Raw genomic sequence first — 16,768 nt, 5'->3', positions numbered from 1 at the left:
GCTAACATTTTTTCCAGACTAATAATAAAGACTTAAAGTACACCATAGGAATTAGAAAAAAAATGTAACTTATGCAATTTATTGACTATGGAAACATGGTTTGAATGTGTAAATGGCAGCCATTATTTTGTGCCAGAAGAAACACCAGCCTTATTTGATTTGTTTCCTCTTGACAAATGCATGACACAATTAGAAGTCCACTGACTTGATTACAAGATCTGCATTTTTCTTTGATCCCATTATGAGCTCTGCATTTGGTCGATCATTATACTCGATCTGGTTTAATCAGAATAAAACCAAAAGTATATTTAGTTCAAGAAAATATTGGAAAGATCTATAAGAAAATACTTTTGATTGCTTCCAACTGATAAATTAGGAGTTTGGCCACAACAAGAAACAGACTAAAATTTATAAAACGAATGCTGTTTTGATGAAGAAAATACAGCAGTTCAGAAACTTGTTAATTGCAAGTTAGAAGAGAAGTAAACAGAAAGAATGTGTAGCGAATTCACAAACTCAAATAATGAAAACATAGATATCAACACAAATGTTTCACATGTTGCATTTAACACATTCCTGTTGATCTATTACCTCTAGCTAAATCTGAATGTGAGACAGGAATTTACTGCCTAAAAATCTTCAAGAATTCATACATTCTGTAAAGCCTGCTCCAAACCTCAACTATCTTACATGCAAGGGATCTCAAACAAATTTGAAATAGGTTCAAGAGTAGTGTCGAGTGTCAACAGAATCAGATATAAAGATTTAAGAGGACTCATGTTTCATGCCAAATAAGTCAACCGTCCTGAGTGCATCCAGTACTTGAGATGTCTAAATGTTATACCCTACATCTCATTCCTTGCTAAGTTACTGTCCCTGATTACCAAGGGTCATATGGCCACGCATCCAAGGACATTGATACATTAGTTGGCATTTTTTATTTGCTCTTATGAGTTATCTAAATTTCCAACAATTCTATTGGGATAGGAATTGAAAAGCAAACTGTCTGAGGAAAAATACTAGAAATATTCTTACCCGCCATTTTGCAACACCTGGCTCTTTTCCTGTAGAACAATATGAGAAAGATAAGACACCACCAACAACGAGTGAAGCATGAATCGCCCAATATGCTGATGACTAACCTGTAGATATATGTCTTTTTAGAACCCGTTCCATTGCTACATTGATGTCAATGTCAAGGAACCTTCAGAAGAAAGATATAAATAAGTTCACACATGTAAAATCTAAAACGAATAATATATCAGATCAATGTTCTGTAGACTGAAGCAAGATATCTAATAAAAAGCATTACCTACACCATAAAATCAAGGCTTAGGTTGAGCCCATGGTCATTCAAGATACTCTCTCAAGTCTCAACTATGTTCAACCAATGTTTACTGAGTGGAGAACCTCAGATATAACCAATTGTCTACAACTTATTTTTAAATTAATGTTTAAAGAAAATCATATATTTGATGCCTTTTAGACAAACTTACCATTTCTCATCAAAAATGGAACAAATATCTTGCCAAATTCCTTCTTCCAAGAACAAATAATTGCCTTCTACAATGACTACTTTATGCCTGCCAAAAGAAAATGATATGTTCAATACAGGATGCATTGACATTGAAGATCTATACGTATTAAGAAACCTGTTGAACGTATCATCTGTGTGTATATATGCAAACACACATTGGGAACAGGTACATACAATAATGCAATACAACTTGGACAAGCTACCAGACCAGAGGAAAAAGAGCAACCAAAATACATACCATCACAATCAAGAATAACAGTGTTTAACAAAATAAAGGAACCTTACATATTTATATTATTCATAGACCATGGTTTAATTGAACAGAAGGATAGTTTGGAGTTTGAACTATAGTCCAGTAAATTCAAAAGGGAATATTTTACTTACTCAGAACTTACAAATACATCATCTTCCACTGGATCACCAACACCATGATCAAATGATGGAGCATAAGATGATCCCTGAGAAAACAATCTTCACATTGAGCATATTGAAGCATGAAGACCACCATTTAACTTTGTGTTTCAATTTAAATCTAAACAGGGCTCTGAAGAATTATACAACCATACTATCTTTAAATGGAATGGACAAATTATTAGCAAACATAAAAAGGCCCAAGTGATAATTATAAAGGATTGACTTAATCCAAGAAGTGATGTGCATAAGTTGCAGTTCTACCTCATTCCGTAAAGAATGCAGACATTTTAAGAGCAGTTCTGGATTGAATGTCCATGGAGCTGATTTCATCAATCTCAAGGTCAAGATTTTGCAAAAATAACCTCAAACTTAGTAAATATATTTGATAGTTCATACCTCCTCTTCTTGCATGAGCTTCCTCAGGATTCTATCAGTTTAAGATCATGTCAATTTTGGCTTTTGCTATGTATTGAGACAAAAGATGAATGAACATAAATTCCAGTCAACAACAGAAGCATAACCTCCATAGCATCCAGCTGGGAACGGTAGAGATGAAATCCATCCATGGGAAGCACTATAGCAAATTCAAGAGGTGAAACAGAATTCTTTCCAGTAGCTTTTTGGGACCAAAGATTGTTTAGACGGCGAACTACTTCAGATGATAGGGTCGTCTTGCCTGCACCAGGTGGACCAGCCAAACCAACTATGTACCTGCAATCCACGAGAAGTTACTTCAGGTTCAATACCAGAAGATTATAATTTTAGGTGAAGCAAATGCTTTCAGAAGCACAACATCGTAGAATAAGATATTTATTGAAGAATTTCTGTTAGCAGCCATCTCTTCTGCTTTGGTAATATATAATCTCGTATAGATTATCAGAGTTGGGAGGTTTTACAATAAAGCTAAATGGAGCTTTCCCCTTTAATGCATAAGATATATCAACAGTGAACTGAAAAGCAAACAGAACAGAAGGAAACAAATTTGGTACCTGCAGAATGAATTCTGAAAATGAAGTATATCTTCATATCGTTCTTTTAAGTTTTGTGACTTCTTGGCATATTGCCTGAGAAATTTTGTTCCAACATGTTTTCAGGACCCATAGAATGAAACTTCAGCACCTACTGAACTAATTGTTTCTTCTGGCCCAAACTGCCCTTCATCCTAAAGCAAATTCGACTGGTTGATTGTAGACTATCAAGCTGAGACTCAAGTTTCAAATCAATAGATTTGAAACTTTGAACCTTTGCTGGTGTGCCTAGCTGCCTCCATTTCAACATGCTGTTGTCATGGATTATATGAAGACTCCAATTCAACAATTTGGGGCCAACTTCCACACCAGTGTTGCCATAAAATCCATGTGGAAAAGTTGCAATCACAAGGAACTCCTATCAAACTTGATTTCAGCTGTACCCACTTTTTTCTTCTTATAGTCATCAGGTGCCTTTCCATTGTCATTGTTCAATTCTCTTAAAAATGATTATGGTGGATCTGACACTACGGTCTTTATCTTGGATGGTATAACTATATTCTTGACCCTTTGTTCATTGTCCACCCCTTTGTGTTGCAAGACATGGGATCGTTGTCCAACATCATCACTATTATCAACATTGTAGCCATCGTTCCAGATATCATGAGGGCTGGCAGTGAAAGAAGTCTTCTCAGACTGTTGCTTATTGATGGTCACAAATGAGTCATGAATAACATTGACAAAAGTGAATCCCTATATGTTCTCAAAAGCATAACGGTGTGATCCTAAATACAAGGTATCATGAATAACAAAAGGAACATTGGTCATAATTCTAAAAGCAGTAACAGGGGTAAAGGGATCCCGGTAACTACAGTCAGTTAAGGTTGAAACCCTAAACCATGTTGGTCTTATTGTACATTAATAATCAATTATATTCAAGGTAAAAGATACAAGCATTGATCTAAATTTATGTGTAAATAATGAACATAATAAATCAACAAACTCAATGTATAAATGGTATCATGCAATAATTAAATCATTACTGTAACAAGTAAATAAACTTACTTTGAATTGATATCTTGAACCTTTGCAAAAGATGAAAGAAGACGTTCAGCCAAGGAATCATATACCTTTTCGATGGACCTTCAAGTATCAATAGGCTTAACTTTTAGTAATATGGAATTACTATTAGAAAATAATATTATTGAAGTATCAATGTGAACAAAGAAACAAATATACTTTAGCAAATAAAATATCATGCGAGCAACAAATGAAAATGGCATTATAAGTGCATGGTGTGATTAGTGATAATTTCATAGTGATGAGTAACTTGCTCAAAACATACCTTTCTGATAGCACAGGAAATTCTTGCTTTTGGTAACATAGAACCTAAAATAGGCACGAAGAGTTAAGAGAAGTGACAAAACAATAACCACAAAATGTTGTGTTTACCTTCTGATTGCTATGCTTCTGAGTGAAGATCAAACTTCGACAAAGTATCTGTTTCAAGATCCCTCTTGGTGGTGAAAAGTTTGACACAAGAAAATGATGCGAGTCAGCGTGGTTCCTTCTAAGTACCAAAGAATCTGCAATAGGAATCAACTTATAAATTCAAGTCCTTCAAAGTGCTTAAGAAGTGTTGGCATGGTTCCTTTTAAGTACCAAATAATCTACAACAGGAATCAACTTCCAAATTCAAGTCCTTCAAAGTGCCTAAGAAGTGTTGGCATGGTTCCTCCTAAGTACCAAAGAATCTTCGACAGGAATCAACTTCCAAATTCAAGTCCTTCAAAGTGCTTAAGATGTGTTGGCATTGATCAATTTAATTGCAACACAGAGTCTCAAAAAACATGTATTAAATGCAAAAACAGAATTTTGTAAATTTAACAACAAAAAAAATGCAGGTGTCTGAGGGGAGCTATTTAGTAGCACTTTCTTAAAGGTCCAATTTAGCTTCACAGTGCACGAGTTCACAGCATATTAAGCCCCAGGATACAACTATCTGTTTATTTTTTATATTCATTCTAGGTCATGTTGAATAATGGGTCTATAAAGCTCTTTCCTACTCATTTCACACTCTGCAGCATATGTTGAAAATCAAATTAAAGTTCATTTTCAAGTAAATCAGTGAAGTATAAATTTAACGAAATTTTCAATCAGTGGCTAAGAACATTGAAATATCAAATTTATATCAGGATATACAGGTGTTCAGCTCCAAAACCCGTCCAGCAAAGTAATGAAAAAATTTTACACATGAGAAACATATGGCACTATATAAAGCCAAGATTATTTCAAAAAGGACTGTGAAGGAACAAAGATGGAAGAAAACCTTCCAATTGAAGCACAGTAATAAAGTTGAGGTTCCATTAACATTATCAATTTCAACACAAAGGAGTAGCACACATAGGATTGGAGAAGATAAAAGGTTAATAAATTCATAGTAAAAAGTTAAAGATAAAGATGAAGGAGATGTTTTGGAAAGAAGCGTGCTTCTTACTATTATTTCCCTCTTCTGTGCAGAGAAGTCATAGTCTGATGTACAGTCAAGAGACAAGTGGTTCATATTTTTCATAGTGGGACACATGGCCGCTTTAGAACTTTACTCACCACCTACACACCAAGTACTAAGCTCCTACTGTGATCTATCAAATAGAAAACACTAAAAGAATGAAATCATGGGATCCAATCAACAATAATTAAACATGGATCAACTAAAAATAGGTCATCGATTTGGTTCACACTCAACTATAGAAAGTGAGATCAAATATGCAGGCATAAATCCTGTTCGGACTGGTAATCCAGAGAACAACAATGATGCCTATGTTAGAAAACTGGAATTTAAGACTATGCAAACTAAAAAAAGTCAAAATTACTTCTCAACACACTGTTATGTTCATAGTGAAGTTGATTTAATGGGTTGATTTAATGTCAACATAGCATGGAAATTCCTGTGCCTGAGTCCTAAATCCCAATGGTGTACAGTTCTGATGTTCTAGTGCTTTATAGGGTAGCTGAAAGCAGTCTTTTCTCTTATGAGAATTTTGACCTCTAAATATCTTTTGAATCCTCTCTAACCATATGTGACAAACAGCAGTTGATAACATGGATTTCCTCTAATCTAGAAAATGTGTTAGAAGGCAGGGATCACAGTTTTGACTTTAGTGGTCGGTAAGAACCAGTTTCTACCGGTTGATGGTTCACTAGTACATGAACCAGACAATTTCCCCCAACCTAGTCCAAACCAAGCTTACTGCTCATTAAGCTTATTGTACCAAGATCTATGGGTGGTAAGCTGACTGTACCCAGCTATATCAGATGGTAAGACTACTACCTGGTATTTATACCCAATGTAATCTTAATTGTATTTTGCTCTTCTTTTTTACTTCTTATTTTCTGCTTTCCCTGTTGCTATCGCTCCTCCATGTTGCATGCTTCTCGTCCTCCTCTCTTCCACTCCTCCATCTCTCCCTCATCCATGTTCCGTCCTTCTCATCTTCCTCCCCTCTTTGTTGTTGCTTTGTTGTTGCCTCCTCTTATCTCTAGCTGCTACATCTCATCCTCCTCATTCTTCTCCTTCCTATCCATGCTGTCACATCAGAGCCTTCTCCATCCACTCCTCGACTTTACTCTGTGTTGTCAAGCCTTCTCCAGCCACTCCTCCGCTTTACTGCTCCTACTTGCATAGCTCTCTCTTTTCACGCTCATTCACTATGATCTGGCTAGTGATCAGTGATTTAAAAAGCGCTAGGCGCCAAAAGGCGCCAAGGTCCAAAAACGCCCGAGGCGCTAGGCGCTCGCCCGAGCGAAGCGAGGCGCTAAAATATAAAAATATATAATATAATTAATAAATATAATTATTTAAAATTTTAAATAAAAATATGCTATTAAATTAAAAAAAAATCTAAGATACAAAATCACAAAATTAATAACATTAAAATCAAAATAATATATTATTAATCTATTAATGAAAATTAATCATTTCAAAATTCAAATAAAGTTAATATTAAGATTTAAGAGTATACTGAGCAGTCTGAGCTTGACGGAGAAAGGAAGCAGCATCGGCAGCGGCAAGCGGCGGGGGGAAAAGGAAAGGGAGCGGGAGGCGCGAGTAGCGGGAGGGCTCGCGGGAGTCGCGAGCAGAGGGAGGGCTCACGGCAGCTGGGAGGGCTCGCGGGAGGCGCGAGCAGCAGGAGTCGCGAGCAGAGGGAAGGCTCGCGGGAGGGCTCGAGGGAGGCGCGAGCAGCGGGAAGGCTCGCGGGAGGGCTCGCAGGAGACGCGAGTAGCGAGAGGGCTCGCGGGAGGGCTCGCAGAAGGCGCGAGCAGCGACAGCGGCGAGCAGCGTCAGCGGGAGCAGCGGCAGCGATCGACGAGATCGCGATTGAGAGCGGCAGCGGCAGCAGGTTAGTGTTGGGTTAGGGTTAGGGTTGGGGTTATATCGGTTTAGTTGGTTCGATTGAACCAACTAACAACCGAACCAAGACCGAACCAGACCTAAAATTCTGGTTCGGTCGCCTTGGTTTACCCAGGCGCTCGCCCGAAGTGCCCAGCGCCTGGGCTCGGGCGAGCGCCTGTTTGAAGCGCGCCGCCTGGGACATTAGCGAGGCGCTCGGGCCTCGCCTCGCCTCGCCCTAGCGCCTAGGCGAGCGCCCGAGCGCCTTTTGCAATCACTGCTAGTGATGACTGTAAACGACCACACCAACACTGGATACATTGTACAGTATTAGTACTATAACAGATCGACCAACACTCCATATTGGCATTGGTCCAAATTTTTATCCTTGATTATAGGAACTAGGAATGCCTAATTTACCATTTAATACCTTGTAAAATTTCTAGTAAAGTTGAGAACTAGAGATCTGCTTCTAATCTCAATTCAAGTAGTGATAGTAATAGATTGATGGGATGCAAATATGGTGTAGAAATTCCTGGCATTTGAGTTCTAAATTCTAATAGCCGAATAGCACACAGATTTTGATGTTCAAGTGTTTTATAATGTAGCCCGAAAGCAGTCTTTTCTCTTGTGTAGCCCAAAAGCCTTTGACCTCTATAAATCCTTCTTGTCCTCTCCAACCATACGTGATAGATAACAGTTGCTAACATTAAGGTGTGCAACACCGCCTGATATGGTTCAGTACAGATGGTATTTATTGGTCCGACAGCATACCAGCATGGGATCAAGTGGTACAGTTCAAGGCCTGTACCACCTGTTATAGGTCTTGTACTACCCAAGTACCTGGTATGCTCACTACAGCACTTATAACGAGCAGTAACATCTTTTTTTCTTTATTTTTTGGTCTTTTTTTAGAAATTTTCCAGAACTTAATACATATCGGCCTCCTAACACATCATGTGCCAGTACAACTCGTACGTATAACGGTCTAGGATAGGTCCAATGCCCTAAATTGAAAACCAAGGCTAACATTCATTTCTTTATATTATTCTCCAATGAATTGCCCCTACACTAAAATTAATAGAAAACAATTTCACTTCTAGCTCTAGAGTAGGATTGTAAGGCCATTCTTGTTAATATTATAGCCTTCCAACAATCTTTTCTAGATCCTCCCAAGAACTTTCCTAGTAAATATATTATGTGCCAAAATTTTCCTTGCACTTCTGAACACAACATAAATGCAAATTTAGACATTCTTTACTTGAACCAAATAACATTACAACACAAACTTTGTTCTCTTTTTAGCATTTTTGGAGCTCATTAATATTATATCCCCACTTCCAATAAAAAGCCATCTCCTCACTTAATCCCATAATTTTATATTTTCTGATTAATAGCATATGGCAACAACCATATTTATTACATAAGATACTTTGGCTTAACACTAATGTTGGTATCATTTATGAAGTGTTTATCATATTTCAGATCCAAATCACCATCAGACGTCCAGATACATTACCTTATCAATGCCTTTTTACAATCTCCAATCGCATAGCAAACAAAACTCTAAACTTAATGGTACACAATTTCTTTAATAGATGTTTTATTTCATTACTCCACCTTTTTTTATCCTAAATTTCTAATACTCACTCTTTTAGAGGTTTTTATGCCAACTTCTAAGCAATTAACTACAGGATTTTTTTATCCAGATCAGAATCATTCTGTAGGAATTTATTGTAGCTGCTAACATATATACCTTAATACAATATAATGGATCGCTGAACCCTGTCTGGACAAGAAAAAAATGGTCTTCCAGGCTAGTTTATGCCCTGGCTATATTCTTAATTTATAGTCAAGTACTGAACAAAATATACTTAACACTTTATTATTGTTTCCTTTAGGATCTAGCAGAAATCCAAACGCTAAAAGTTAGGCATTTGTTCAAACACTTGATATGATATCATCTTTGTTATCTAGGTGCACATCTATTATCACCTCATCTCAGTCGTGCATGGTATCATTGAGCATTTAGCATGCCTTCTCAAGTGGATTACTCTTGGAATGCCTGTTGAGAGCTCAATGATGTAAAATTCAAAAACTCTTTTCTATCTCCCCTTCTCTCCAACCCCATTCAAACACTCTAAAAACAACACACTTTCTCTACATTTAACCTGTGTGCCTATCTTAATTCCATTTGGCTGATCAGAATAATTAGGCATATGGGATGAAATAAGTCTGTTAAAACGTCAAAAGCATGTTCAAAGGGTGCAGAAAGTGGGGATTGCAACGAAATACATGTGCAATGAGGCAGATGCACACACACACAAACACACACACAATTCACCAGCTTAGTTTTGACTTATCCAAATTGAATGATAAAAAAGGATCATCGAACCAGTTACGTTTGGGTTGGTTGGTAGGTAATTTTTCTCACGAAAACGTTCCTAATTGAATGTTTTCTTCAGAAGAACTAAAAAAATATGCTTTACGTTATAACTAAAGTCGAGTTACGGTTTATTTCTCATTTACTTTATCACTCTCAAGGCTTCATGTACTCGATCAATAGACAAAAAGGTTCGCCGGATCGGGATCGGGTACACCCAATCCGATCGAGGCCAAGCCATGTAGTCGGTGGATCATCAGCGAACGAGACCAAAAGCAAGTGGAACCAACTGGAATTGGCCATCGATAGCTTGGACCTATCCCAATAACCGGAGATTCCAAGAGAAAGAGAAAACAGGAAGGAGACGACGAAGCTGTGTGCCCTCATTCCGGAATCGGGCCGGTGGCGGCGAAAAGGAGGAGAAGGATGAGACGAGAGGAGGGTATACCTGGCGGGATGCAGCCGAGACGGGCCACGGCAGACGAGGAAATCATGGGGGGAAGTCGAGAGGCGGCTTCTTTCGCAGCACAGGAGGGAAGAGAAGCAGAGGGGATGTTCCGAGACCGGAGGAGAGAGACTCGAATACAGCAGCGAATGGAAACAAGTATATTCGTTTAAATCAACACATACAGCAAAGTTGATTATATATACCGTATAACTTAATTATTTTATACATATGTACATACATGCATATAATGTGACAGTACAATGGATTTTATTAGTTGATTATATTTGTGTATTATACTAAAGTACTACAATTAATAAGCACAAAATCTTCCTTATTGGCTTAAAACATCAAAATCGAATATATGATTCATTTGTTTGTTCAAGAAAATCCAAGAATATAGGATATATATTAAATATATGAACTCACAAAGTTCTATTATCCAACCACTGATCTTGGATAGTTTAATTTTTGTGTCTCAAACTCTTAACATTAACATGGATTATGAGTCAATACGATTTTATCTTGTCTCGAAAGCATAAGGTTATCCTGAATAATCTTTTTAAGAGTAAGATGAGAGATACGAATTGAATAAGAGCCAATAATGATTATTCCGAGATGGTCTCTGAACTTTCAGAGTTATCCCGAGAGAGGGCTTGAGTTATCTCGATCTCCTCGATGCCCTAACGGTAGGTTAGTGTAAGGTGAGTATTTTCGACTCGACCTTTCTAATGCTTATATTAATTTTGAGTAGGGATTATAGTTTTTTTTTTTTTTTTGGTATTATGTATCAATGATCGATTTTTATAGCTATGAAACCTTTGGGATGGAACCACGATCACCTTCTACGTTAGGTAGATACCCCCATTGTCTTCCACGCCAGTTCGCGGCCAGATCGAAAGATTCCCTATCAGCTCTCATTCTACACAGAAGAACAAGAATTGTCATACAGGAACTAAATATGGCACCAGTCTTTGAAGCAACCATGCTTTCATTTCTACGGCAGTCTCTGCGGTTGAGAGCTTAAAGGGACAACCCAGACTCATCGTCCTCCTCGAGAGTGGAGGTGTAGACGAAGTAGAGCGCCCAAATGAGGGCAAAGACGCCGACGAGGATCCACGTCAGAAGGTTGTTGCTGATGCCCAAGCTCAAGCCAGTCCCTTCTGTGCTCATCCTCTCATCCACCAGGGCCAGCACCGGGCTCCACGCCCCCATGACGCATGCTGCGGAGAGGAGCGCCGCACCCATTCCTGCGCCGGAGAAGGGGACTGGCTTCGCCTCCGACGAGCACCTCACCCTTCCACTTCCCGTCCTAATCCGAGGCAGACCTGCAACAACGCATTCCCGACTCGGAACTACTTGCCACTGGTCCTCGTGCAATCAATGAGCTAAAAGCATACCGAGGACCGACGGTGAGAGTCCAGCAGTGCCCTTGGGCACGGCAGCGCTTATAATGGTGGGAGTTGGCACGGCGGCGATGATGGTGGCCATTACCGTTAAACCTGAGGGAACAGAACTCTGGTGATTGCGGCAGAGAAACATGCTTGCTCCAGGGAGCTATCTCATTTAAAGGAGCAGCAAAGCGTGCGGACAAACCACAGCCATGCAACACAAACACAAAATCTCGGCCATTGGAAGGAAAACACGGGATGGTCGGCTCTCCTCGCAGGCCTCATCCTCTCGTGGCCAATCGGTTCCTTCCATTTGGATTGTATCGTTTGTTTAAACTTGAAATCAGCAATACGAGCATCTGCGAAGATGTGGTGTAGTTGTATGAACACTTCTGCTCTCTGTATCCTGCAGCATGAAATGCGGCGACTTAACGTATGTTTTCCAGAGAAGATGACCAAAGCCATAAAGTTGACCTGAATCTAAAACAAGATTTCTTGATGAGCGAGTTCGATAGAGATCATGTCGACGCGAGGAGTTCAGGTTGAGATGAGCATAGTCGAGGTGAGCTCAGATCCGAAGACCTCGACCTGTACCGCAGTAGGGACGCACGTAAGCATCTTTTCTCTCCCTTCGTCCTGTCGGTTCAGAGAGTGACGGCCACTGAGGGTTTCTGATTCCCGTTTCCGCGTCTGCAAGTGTATCTGCTTCAACCTTCACAGACGAAGAGATCTCGAGGGAGGAAGGAAAGGAAGGAAATCATAGCTTCCAAAAACACTCTTTACGTGGAACACACAAACAACCGTTTCATACGTCGGATCCCATCAGCAAACACCAAGAAAGAAAACTTCGAGGCAACCAGAAATGGACAGGAACAGAGGAACGGAACACGGCGAGCTGGGTGAGATAGGCGAACGAATTGATATTAAATGTTTCTCTATAGAGATCCTAATGCTATATATATATCCTTGTATAAACAGGGAAAGAAAAAGTTAGAAAAGGGAGAGTGAAGATGTTAACGTATCAATCCATGGGAAAGGAGTATGCAAATGCTATGCTGTTTAATATAGGGTTAAAGTTATATGATTTACCAATGTAATTTTGGTCATGCATATTTTAATTTTTTATGATTTACTGATATCTAAAATAATTTTTATATTTTAAAAAACGTAGCATGTAATCTTGTCCCGTAAGTCTAAGTTAACAGATGTTAGAATTTAACATATTGATTCATAATAAATTATTAATATAATAATATATATAATTTAGGATTAAGATTTAGCTTATATGGTTTTGTTTATTGATTTCTTAAGTTCTTATGGTTTACTCGTATCTAAAATAATCATATATTTTTAAAAACATAACATATAAGCCCCTCCCAGTTAACAGACGTTAGAGTATACTTATGTAGCATACTGACTCACAATAAACCATTAATATAATGACATATGTAATTTAATTTTTTTTTAAAAAAAATAAGACCTCAATCGATGACGAGATGAGGTATTATCGTGAAAACGACCACCAACAATAGCACCAAGCCGTTGTTGCCTAGTAGGGTGACGTATACACATAACCTCTCCCACGCTGATGATAAGCTCAAGAGCTTTCGAATGTCACTCACCAGCTCTAGGGCGTATGCCATCACGTCGCCCACCACGACGTTGCCTGCCATCGCGAATGGCACCCGCTTAGATACCGACAAGTACCACCATGCCTTGTAAGCCACCTCCCCCACGAAACATGACATCATGAAGACGAAGAGCAAGTGGAAGGAGCGATTGAGCTGATCTATGTAACCCTCATGCACCCATTCGCTCTCCCTGACCAGCTTATCGAGGAAAAGGAAGCGGTGGAGGCTATAACAACTGATGAAGGTGAAGAGACAGAGGTAGGAGACGCTAGAGGCAAAAGTAAGAGAGGACAAAGTGTAAGGCATGGTAGGTGAGGGGGTAGGAGAGGACAAAGTGTAAGGCAATAGAGACAAAAACGCCTAAGAGGAGAAAAAGAGACTAAGAGACCACTGGGTGCTTAATGTTGAATTGGTCGATACACATCTACTTGAGGCAAGACTAAAAGCTCCTAAGCTCGTTGTCAACGCAAGAGAGGTTGCATGCGTATGATGCCTTGCTAAGCAGCAACAACTTTGTATTACTATTGATGGTCACTTCCATGACAATGCCTCCTCCAAACATTGATGGAGGTCTTAAGAGTCAACATGCCATGTAAGCAAACTCTAACATCTATTAACTCAGACTTGACATGAGAGACTTACATATTATGTTTTTGAAAATATGAGCTATTTTAGACACAAGTAAATCATAAGGACTTAAGAGGTCTATGACAAAAACCATTAGAGCTACAATGAATCTTTATCCTAAATTATATATATTATTATATTAATAATTTATTATGAATCAGTATATCATATAAATAAATTCTAACATATGTTAACTCAGACTTGACAAAAGATATTTATATATTACGTTTTTTATAATGTAAAAATTATTTTAAACACGAATAAATCATAAAAGCTAAAGAAAGTCAAGCTTATATGATTTTACTTACTCTTCATTGTGACACCGGCCTTCGAATCGACTAATTGTCATCCACCAGAATGTTGCAGCCTCCCGAAACAAAAATAATATTTCATGTGTGCATACTCCCAAAACAAAAATAAAATTCTCTTATAAAAGGTTTATAGGCTTGTCTAATTAAAGTTTAAAAGAGTTCATGAGAGAAGAAATATACAAGTCATTCCAATCTGTAAACTTTCTACTGTTACTTCTTTCACATTACTAAGATGGCATGATGAGCACTAACAAATTTCCAGTGCAAAACACTTGTTGGCTGTGCACAGCAAGCAGTCTCTTCCCTCAGGAAGATGGATAACTACAAATGCATGAGAGTTTCTACAAATCCACAGATGCGTGGAAGACACTAGAGAACAAATAATTGTCAAAGCAACCAGATTTTGTTATCAAACAAATCAGTAGATATTTGCAGTTTAAATTGCAAGAGTTAATGGTGTTTAACACTGTGTATCTTGTCTTCCCTGGATCAGAGCACATACCGATACTTGATTACCATCTTCATCTACAAACTCTTTCCCTACTGGCTTCTGTGTGATTCATCCTCTTACTTGGTGTGCCAACAGTCTAAACAATGGATAACAATGCAGAGACCATGTCTGCTCTTCTCTTCATCTCTATGATCTTTGGTTGTGAGGAGGTAGAAAATGTATTATCCTTCTTTGCTCTGCCGTGAAGGATAGCAGGAAACAAGGCGAGTGTTTCAATCGCTGCAAGATCTCGACTCAGGAGGTACTGACATGGTTTCATTGAATCTTGGTAGATGATCGAACAGCTTAGAAGGAATAAAAGAATTTATGAACCAATACATTGTTTAGCAGCTAAGTAGTGGTCATGTGTGTAAATGTTGGCAATATTTTATCATGACAAACATGGCTGTGACATATGAATAAATTCCTAGAATCACATTATGATTTCCAACAGTAGATCTGAAATATCTAAACCTCTTCAATGGATCCAAGAACTATATGGAAAGTGAGATCTACTAAATGATCAACTAATAAAATAACAACAATGACAATATATGAAAATTTAGCATAATAATTATACAATTTATACCCATCAAATACAAAGCTCATTGATAATGATAGAAAGAGGGAGCAAAAAATACAGGATAATGATAAAATATCAACCTTGTGAGGAAAATGATCAATTTTCCAGGTTAGCATTCACAAAGAGTAATCAGATCAAGCAAAAGAAATGAAGACTTTGACTTCTCTAAACCAAACAAAGTCAGAGATCACTTTACCAGAAGGCAGAAAATGCCGGCACAGTCAGTATCCACCACGAATCTGATCCTACCAAAGTGGCAATCGGTTGAAGCACCCTCCGACAAATTCGACATGATCGCAACAAAAACCGCTCCATCAAACCTCAATTTCAGCAAAACGGTGATAGAATATGTCAAACCAGTTTTTTGATTGGGAAGGTTGAGTACGGTCAAGCTCGGCTGCCAACAAACGACCGCAAGCCCCCATCAGCCACTTCCTGCTCGTCCAGGAATTGGTCATCCGTGAAGCGGAATGCGGCGTGCAGTCCGACGAGCACAGCGACGGTGATCAGCGAGACCAGAACGTTCAATCCGACGTGCGTGAACAGGAGAGCGACCAGGGTGACCAGGGAGAGCGCAGCCAGCACGAGGCGGTCGTCGACGGCGCGGCCAAAGAACACCACCGGCTCGTCGCGGAAGAAGTAGAGGAAGAACCAGGCGACGAAGACGGCAAGGAACACGATCATGGAGACGGGGTGCCAGAGGAGGCTGCAGAAGAGGACGAAGAGGGCGACGAGAGCGTAGTTGACGCGGAAGTAGGCGACGTTGCGGCGGACACGGGCCACAGCGTCGCGGTAGCCGTAAGGGCTTGAGAAAGCGGAGGGGTCAGCGAGCTCGCGCCAGGGCCGCCGGGTGGCAACCAGGGCCGTGCCACGCTCCTTGGCGCGGGAGAACATCTCGACAGCGCGGGAACCGGAGGCGAAGGGGACCCGCGGAGAGAGCGGCTCCGCCGCCTCCTCGGGGGCGGTGGGTATGGCGCCGTAGCCCGGCCAAGGACGAGAAGCCGACGACATGGTTTCGGGCCTCGGAGGTCCTCTGTGAAGTAGCTGAGAACCCTAACGCTAGATCTGAAATGGAGGTCTTACTTTGAACAGAGAAACGGTTTGTCGTTGTCATAATAATAGTCGTCTGCGCAAGCCTTAATTGTAAATAAATAAAAATATATATATATAAAAGAATTGTATTTATTATTCCATTTCAGGTTGACTTTGGTCAATCTTAAACGAGGAATCAAACAAAAGTCAAATAGACTTGACAGATTGGAGAGATGTGCGTCTCGATGTTCTCAGTGGATGTCATGTAATACATTATGTAGAATTTCTAATAGATTTAAGGGTTTAAATGGTCTCATCATAATGACTAGATAGTCTTCTTTAAGGAAAAGACAACGTGCTCAATTTGATCGGGTTAAACTTAATGAGTGTGTTGGGCATGTAACAACAGAGACAATTGGACTCCCATTTACCAATATAAAGCACTTGGCTAGATTGAGATGTAAGTTGAACCTTTTTAGTGTCTAAAATGTTTCTGTTAAATTAGCTAGATGTGTGTTGCTCGTTTTGCTTTTCATGATTACGTCAGCTGCATAAGCTTCAGTATT

General features: G+C 39.3%; 3 protein-coding genes across 4 annotated transcripts; all 3 read right to left on the bottom strand.

Annotated features, from left to right (window-relative positions):
• Window positions 1-51: 51 nt before the first annotated feature.
• LOC135582462 (putative uridine kinase C227.14) lies at window positions 52-10,315 on the bottom strand. Of its 2 annotated transcripts, XM_065116513.1 has the most exons (12): window positions 10,141-10,313; window positions 4,372-4,505; window positions 4,265-4,308; window positions 3,985-4,062; window positions 2,473-2,662; window positions 2,348-2,378; window positions 2,213-2,271; window positions 1,922-1,995; window positions 1,497-1,583; window positions 1,143-1,204; window positions 1,036-1,064; window positions 52-276 (listed from the first exon to the last, which is right to left on the bottom strand). In XM_065116513.1, exons 1-12 carry the CDS (start codon window positions 10,184-10,186, stop codon window positions 190-192), a joined length of 921 nt encoding a protein of 306 aa, XP_064972585.1. In that variant the 5' UTR covers window positions 10,187-10,313; the 3' UTR covers window positions 52-189. The 2 variants fall into 2 exon arrangements, with proteins under 2 accessions (XP_064972585.1, XP_064972586.1); XM_065116514.1 differs by lacking the exon at window positions 1,143-1,204 and having other exon boundaries at window positions 1,036-1,142; window positions 10,141-10,315.
• A 632-nt stretch (window positions 10,316-10,947) lies between these two features.
• Window positions 10,948-12,489, bottom strand: LOC135618036 (photosystem II reaction center W protein, chloroplastic-like). The gene is made up of 3 exons (XM_065118938.1): window positions 11,538-12,489; window positions 11,174-11,465; window positions 10,948-11,059 (listed from the first exon to the last, which is right to left on the bottom strand). Exons 1-3 carry the CDS (start codon window positions 11,677-11,679, stop codon window positions 10,948-10,950), a joined length of 546 nt encoding a protein of 181 aa, XP_064975010.1. The 5' UTR covers window positions 11,680-12,489.
• Window positions 12,490-15,003: 2,514 nt separating this feature from the next.
• Window positions 15,004-16,270, bottom strand: LOC135616841 (PRA1 family protein F2-like). Its single transcript, XM_065116512.1, has one exon. The coding sequence runs from the start codon at window positions 16,179-16,181 to the stop codon at window positions 15,558-15,560; it is 624 nt and encodes a 207-aa protein (XP_064972584.1). The 5' UTR covers window positions 16,182-16,270; the 3' UTR covers window positions 15,004-15,557.
• Between the last annotated feature and the right edge of the window lie 498 nt (window positions 16,271-16,768).

Source organism: Musa acuminata, chromosome BXJ2-7 (assembly GCF_036884655.1).
Source record: "Musa acuminata AAA Group cultivar baxijiao chromosome BXJ2-7, Cavendish_Baxijiao_AAA, whole genome shotgun sequence".
In the NCBI taxonomy this organism is placed as follows: Eukaryota; Viridiplantae; Streptophyta; class Magnoliopsida; order Zingiberales; family Musaceae; genus Musa; species Musa acuminata.
Note: the sequence above shows the minus strand (reverse complement) of the source record. Positions and strands in the feature narration are given on the sequence as shown.